Source organism: Schistocerca nitens, chromosome 5 (assembly GCF_023898315.1).
Source record: "Schistocerca nitens isolate TAMUIC-IGC-003100 chromosome 5, iqSchNite1.1, whole genome shotgun sequence".
In the NCBI taxonomy this organism is placed as follows: domain Eukaryota; kingdom Metazoa; phylum Arthropoda; class Insecta; order Orthoptera; family Acrididae; genus Schistocerca; species Schistocerca nitens.
Genome location: NC_064618.1, coordinates 790,216,984 through 790,224,844, shown reverse-complemented (window position 1 = coordinate 790,224,844; position 7,861 = coordinate 790,216,984). Strand labels below are relative to the sequence as shown.

General features: G+C 35.6%; 1 protein-coding gene across 2 annotated transcripts in view; it reads right to left on the bottom strand.

Annotated features, from left to right (window-relative positions):
- Window positions 1-742: 742 nt before the first annotated feature.
- LOC126259671 (inositol polyphosphate-4-phosphatase type I A) overlaps window positions 743-7,861 on the bottom strand; it is a 272,253-nt gene continuing 265,134 nt past the window's right edge. For both annotated transcript variants that reach the window (XM_049956616.1, XM_049956617.1), the window contains 2 exons: window positions 5,701-5,836; window positions 743-1,400 (listed from right to left, as the gene is read on the bottom strand). In XM_049956616.1, coding sequence (XP_049812573.1) covers window positions 1,268-1,400; window positions 5,701-5,836 — 269 coding nt within the window. In that variant the 3' untranslated portion in view covers window positions 743-1,267. The remainder of the gene's footprint in view (window positions 1,401-5,700; window positions 5,837-7,861) is intronic.

The window sequence follows — 7,861 nt, the reverse complement described above, 5'->3', positions numbered from 1 at the left end:
GTGTGAGTGACCTGTCCTCCCTCTTCACCCTTCTCCAATCTACCCATCTCTCCACCCATGGGAAGGAACTAATAGTTCCAAAAGCTAGGATAACGTCATCACTTTTACTTTCATAGGTATCTACTGGGAGGAGAACTTGTCTTACAGAATTTAACCAGGATTTTAATTTCACACAAGCTGTTCACTCACTGTGTTAAACATCAAAACAAATATTTTACTTCAGCTGTAAGCCCTATTGTCGAAATACTTCTGCTTGCAGAGGTATGACATAAAGCAGTGTTTCAGTACTGGCACTGGTCGCCATGCACCATTCTGTACAGTTCAGTAGTTACATGTAGAAAGTATACCTCAGATCTAAAAACTGCAAATGGTACAAGATTAAAATGACACTGAAGTCTCTCATCAAGACAGCATTACAGTGATTCAGTACTACAAATCTTGCCTCTCATACCAGAGTGGAAATTGTGCTATCAAGGTAAGATTTGAAAAAAAAAAATGCTTTTAGAGCATTTCAGATCTACAGCATTATCAACTGAATAATACAAATAACAAAAAAAAAAAAAAGTAAAAATAAATATTAATATAAAAATGAAAAATATATATTTACACAAAAATAATAATTCAGTAACAACCATTACAATAATCAATAAACTTCAACATCTTTACAAAACAAATCTATCACCCTCATTTCCAGATCAACAAAAAATTGTGATTCCAGTATAGTGTTACCATTAATACTGATTTTCTTATATTGTTACATTTTGTGCAGAATAAGTAGCAAATAAAAGATGAATATGTGTTTAGAATTTGAAGTATTACATAATACTTTTGCTATGTACAGTAATCACCCAGTGTAAAATTTGTACTGTCTAGGTAAGGTGAATATTTTCTTAGTGCACACAGATTTCTGTCAACAATGTACTTGTTAAAGCTGCCTGCTAAAGGCAGAAACAGACATCACTTGGCTGTATATATTTTGCAGATTTCATTTGTTTATTGTTTTCTGAAGCTGAACAGCTTATGAAGCTACTTTATGTAGATTCACTAAATGTATCAGATGCTGAGTAATCTTTTACGAAGCATCACTGTATCATCAATAAGCTCTTAGAGCAAACACACGCCACACAAATTTTAATGAATTTTGGGACATTTAAGAATCAGGTAACTGCAGCTCACTAACACTTCTTGTAATTTTCTGGTTAAGTTTATGAGAACCAAAGAGCACCAACACTATATAGGAACTTGACTGGAAGACACAACAGTCACATCACGTTTGTGCAGATCCATAAGTACCAGCAGGTGGCCTGTACTCCTTAGGCAGAGTGAGCAATTGAAGGCTATTGAAAGCATATTTGCGAACACCTGTGTTCTTGTTAGTATTCTCTCTACGGCTACCTTCACTAAAACACAACAAAACCATTTCTGTTAATATTGGTACTTCAAACATTTTTAAACATTAAAATTATAAAGCCTTGCTTTGAATAATAATAGTAATGATAAAGTTGTAAATTCTTTTAGGATTAAAGGAGACCACTCACCAAAAAGTCTGATTTGTCGATAAGCACACACAAAAGGGAGAAAACTTACCAGCTTTTACAGTTATCCTTTGATGTGCTGGAGTACACAAATTCTCTCTCTCTCTCTCTCTCTCTCTCACACACACACACCAACACACACACACACACACACACACACACACACAGTGCAGCACCATGTATTGGTATAATAGGTGTGTGTGTGTGTGTGTGTTTACCCTAACTTGTCAAATGATAGCAAAATTTTTCTTCTTTTGTGTGTGCCTACTGACAGCCTGCCAACGGCCTTGCTGCAGGGATAACACTGGTTCCTGTCAGATCACCGAAGTTAAGCGCTGGGGTGGGCTAGCAGAGACCATCCGGTCTGCCGAGCGCTGTTGGCAAGCAGGGTGCACTCAGCCCTTGTGAGGCAAACTGAGGAGTTACTTGATTGAGAAGTTGTGTCTCCCGTCTCTGAAACTGACATATGGCCGGGAGAGCGGTGTGCTGACCACATGACCCTCCATATCCTCATCCAGTGGCGCCTGTGGGCTGAGGATGACACGGCGGCTGGTCAGTATCTTTGGGCCTTCGTGGCCTGTTCGGGAGGAAAGTTTATTGACAGCCCAATGTTTCTGCTTTTTGGTGAGTGGTCTCCTTTAATGATGAAGTACTTACATTCTACAAGAACTTTCCTACACCATTAACCCTAGAATACCAATGCATTTTCCATAACACATAATACCATTGGGAGAGAGGAGTGTACTTTTGTGCCCACAAAAAATCATTAAATGTCTTTAAATTTTATTAACAACATACATTTTAAATAGGTTCTGATATATAAGTCGGGTAAAGAACCTGAAATTATCTTTTAGCACAATCTTATCATCAACGCGTTTTCAGTAATGTTTACACCAAGTGGAGGGATACTTTATGAACACTGAAAAAAATTTTAAAAAAATACAAATTTCATTAACTGTCAATGATTTTTATTCAGAACATACTTTTTAAAATTATATGGATGTGTAAGAAGGGTCCTGAACCTGAAATTATGAATATGACATTTGTTGCGAAAAGTCATATTCACTAAGTTTTTGTAAACAGCCACGAGTCGCTGTTACTATTTTTTATTTACCAATTACACTCTTTAAATGAATAAGAGCATCATCAGAATATACGCTGTAAAAGATACAAATTGAGATAAAATGGAAAACTTACACTTACGTTGCGTAAAGTACATATTCATTTCCAGTATCGTGACTTATTTTTAAAGTTAGCTGACAGCACTAAAGATTAAACTGGCTGCACTATAGTAATTACATGATGACACTGACAGCAACACAGATTAAATTGACTGTAAAACAGTATTTGTAATGTCCATGGTGTGTATCCAAATATAATTTACAACTATAGAAAATGAAATTTACATTTTAACTGCCTCTTTTACAGATGTGTGTATAGACATGTCATATCTGTACATATTGCTGATCTTTCAAAAAATACATCTGTAAAAATTAAAGTATCTTTCAACATATATTATAAAATATACATACTTAAAAATGTCTTTACAAACAGGTGTCCAAAATTATTGTTTATAAAAATATCACTGTTAGGATAATATGGCAGGCATTATATTTTGGTTGCTTATCTACAGCACTTTGTCAAATAACCCGTGTAACTTAAATTAGTTTTGTTCGTTTAATAAATTTTGTGGACTTTTCTAGTTTTCAACAAAAATTTCCAACCCTTTCAAAACATTTAACGGAGGGCCTTTATCCACAGTGTGGATAATTTTCATGCTATCTTAAATCTCACCTAATGTATGTTTATTTGTTCTCAACTGTTCATCCAATGCTGTGCGATTTGAATTTAAACTGCAATGTTCCTTGTAACATATTTTAAACGCTCTCCCAATTTGGTCAGTGTACGTGCATTGACAATTTTGGAAATTCATTTTATATACTTCTGCATTACTGTACTTGTCCTTACATGCACTTACTTTGTGTATTAGTCCACTTCTAGCTAGTTCAAAACACATCTTTAACTTTCTGTCTTGGGAAACGTCTTGCAATACGGTCTGTTATAGGGCCTTTCTATAAGAGTGTAACATACCATACCGGAAATAGAATATGTACTTTACGTCACACCAATATAAGTTTTCCATATTATCTCCATCCAAATTAGCACTCTCTCTCTCTCTCTCTCTCTCTCTCTCTCTCTCTCTCTCTCTCACACACACACACACACACACACACACACACACACACAACTCACACACACATTGCCACAGTTTCTGGTTGGTCTCGGCATCCAGACACTGTGATCAGGGGTGTGCGTGTGTGTGTGGGGGGGGGGGGGGGGGCGTGCACACGCGGGGGTGGGTGGTTGTGGGTGTTTTGTCTAATTTGGATGAAAGCCTTTTTGGCCAAACACTTATTGTTTGACAGTCCTTTTGTTGTTCCTATCTGCTACTCCACATATCCGCTATATGGTGAGTAGCAATCTATCCTTTTCATAATACTGTCATTATTCCATCCTGGGTTTTCCATTGTTTGTTTTCAAAAACTTTGTTTTAAGAGTCGCTCCCCCAGCAGACAATTCCTGCTCTTGTTAAAGTCACATTCACCACTAAGACTTAAATTGTAGCATTAAGTTTTACTGAGAAATTTAAAACAGTTGCAGAATCTGATATAAGAAGTAATTAAAAACAAAAATTTTTTTCAAAATTTTAAAACATAAAGTACCAGACCAGATTACAATACTTCGAAAAGGTGTGCACAAATTTCCCTTCACCCATCCCCCTCTTCCTCGTTATTGTGTGAGTTAATGATTAAGTTGGTTCTACAAATCCAGGAAACCCACAAATATTCTTGGGCCATATACTATCAACATGTAAACAACTGATTTTGGTAGGTCATATCCTGTATGTTGTCAGAGGCAGAAAGATGTCAGCAAACACATTTATAAAATCACACATAAGCTAAGTGCATTGTGTTTCTATATGAATTATGGTACCTAACATATAACACCAATGGCTGCCTTAAAAAGGGCACAGAAAAATGGATTACCTTTCAGTCATTTATTACAAACTATAGCTATGAGATATGGTGTATTGAAAGTGCTTGAAAAACACTGTTAGGATTTCAAAAGATGTATGCTAATAATTTGTTCTGTGACTTATACACATACTTATGTACTAATAATCATTTTTATTTGTAAGCACCTTCATTGTACAAGCAGTTTTGATATAATAGAAAACGCTTTTTTAAGCTTCTGCATGGAATTCTTTTGCCTTTGTGTCAAAAATTAACATAAACCTCAAAATGATAAGTAACTAATCTGATGAGATGTAAGAGAAGATGATAAAATGAAGTGTGAGATCAGGCATTCAGGAAATACGCAGCTGCAGTTGGGCAATGTTCACAATAGTGCACAGATATTAATTACAGTGGCACAAGGCAAATCAATAACTCAGCATGTTGTATTATTTGCACTGGACAGTACATTTCAAAAGTGAGAGCTGATACACTTCTGAAGTTACTAGCTCCATGGAACCCATCATAAACATATTTTTGGCTGAAAACACAGTTGCTACGATATTCCGTGTTGATTGTGATAGGTTGAAATTTTCTGGTTTTTAAACCTGAATGAGGCCACTGCATGGATTAGCACTTGGCTGCATTAATAGTGTACGAAATTGAACATAATCACAAATCATCATTTGAGAAAAGAATTCGTTTCAATACTCCAAGTGCCTATATAATAATCAAATCTACAGATATTATTCTTCAGATATTGTGAGTAGCTGTGAATAACTGAAAAATGAAAATTTCCCAGCTGACTTCTATCCATGTGCTACAAATAGTCTCTTTGCCTGAATGCTAGGCCTGTTATTTCTCTTCTTGTTTTGCACATTCATACAGTTTCAATATATGTACAGCACAACTGTATTACTTTTCCTTACATAAAAATCTTGATATGTTCGAAGTACTATCTATGGTATGGATTTTCAGTGTAAAATGACATAATGTGAGTAAAATTCACATGAACTGTATGAATTTGTGGTAATCAAACAGTGTCAATTAGCACAGATTCATACTACTATCTATACTAAGTCACTTCTTATTACTTTCTTTTGAATCATAACTGCAATTACAGGCAACACTATGTATGCATACGTACTGACCTCCTCATGCAGTCCAAAGCTCTGCGGAATTCATGTTCTGCCAAATCATAATCCGTGACAAGAATCTGGCATTGTTCTAAAGTTACAGACATTCCAGTGCGATCTTTGGCACTCTTGCAGCTAGTGAAGCGTAAACCTGTGTTTAACAACACAGTAATATTCAGTAAGTAACATGAAAGAAAAATCTAAAAATATCATGAACACAGAAGTATTAACAATTTTGTACATCTTCAACTTTTATAGTCCTGTCTTCCTCAGTTGCGTGTAATATTACGGTATATTAATAATTTTTACTTATGGACCGTCTGACAGATGGTACACCATGATCTACACACATAAACTAACACACAGAGTTGCAAACATCCTAAAGAGACAGGGCTTCAAAATAGCATATAAGCCTGGGCAAACCCTTCAATCACATCTAAGCCAGCCAGCTACCAAGAGAGACAAATTCCAACAATCAGGAATATATAAACTTGAATGTCAAAGTTGTGATGCAGTATACATAGGCATGACATGCAGGAATTTTCAAACAAGATACAAAGAACATATCAGATGTTGGAAGTATGAAACAAACCATTCCACATTTGCAGAGCATTTAAAACACTACAACCATCATCCTACAAACAGGGAACAAGAAATGAAAATAATGAGAATAAGCAACCATGACAAACATCTTATACAAATGCAAGAAAATTTCCACATCCAGAAAGCCATAGCAGAAAACAAACATGTGATAAATGAACAAACACACATCAGCACAGGCTCCCTACTACACTTAGTAAAAAAAAAAAAAAAAAAAAAAAAAAAAAAAAAAAAAAAAAGGAGAAGAAAACTCTTCCCCACATCATCTGGACACACACACACACACACACACACACAGCAATATATAAACACCAAAATACACACACACACACACACACACACACACACACACAGCACAAAAAAATATATATCACACCAAAACACACACACACACACACACACACACACACAAATGCATACACGAACAGACCACAGATACTTCAATAGTTACACTCATAAGTTTGGCAATGACATTCGATCTTTGGCAAAAACATTTGACAGTCGGCAACAGAAACCAAAACATTGTTTTAAAACAAGCGTTCAGTGCATAAAATTGTGGAATGGAGGGAAAAACCGCAAATTGGCGTTCATAAGAAGAAGAACAACACCAAAAATGCAACAGGAGCGTAATATGTAGGAAATTGTCTACGCAACCTGTTAGTACAGTTCAAAACATTACTACTTAATAGGAAATACCAACCACCAGAACTGTTTATAACCTATAGGCACAATGACAAAAATGTAAATAAAATAGCTAACATATGTACATATTCCAGGCCACTGATGATGCCTTGCAGAAAATAAAGGCGAAACGCGTATGGCACTAAAATTGTGTTTTATTCAGTTGCTGTCAGACGGTCCATAAGTAAAAATTATTAATATACCATAATTTTGTACATTATCATATAGCATGCAAGCGTAACACGAGCTTACATGAAATGCCTCAGTTATAATCAGGTCATATTTAGGACTCCTGATGCCCTTGGGGAAAAAAAGAAAATATCTCTGCTGCTGCCACCCCCCCCTCCACCCCACTTCCCCTGACTTGAAGAACAAATATTTATTTAAGTTTGCATAACGTGTGGGTACATGAACTGCAAACCTAAAATCATGCTTTTATAAAAATTACAAATATAACAGATATGGTATTCCATTTTCACTTTCATGTGGAGGAAGGGTCTTTCCTTAAAATGAACATAAAGTCTTGAACACAAGAAACCTTAATTTTTGTGGTTAAAGATCTTATATAATAAATAATAAAAAGAGTAAATTATACCCATGGTGGTGGGCAGTGGCAGTGAATGGATCAGATGTTATGAATTCCACGAATGTCAACTGTTAAGGAGAGCAATGCAGCTGTTATTTAAATACATGATGCTCCACCCGCTCTACACTGAATTACATCAGCGATAGCCAATCAGGCATACAGGATGTAAAACAGTTGTTACAATAAGGTATGTACAGAATGATTACATAAAAAACTAATAACAAGTGAAGAAATAGGTGTCTTATATTAGAAGAAATAGGTTCCTTATATTATAAAATGGTTCAAATGGCTCTGAGCACTATGGGACAT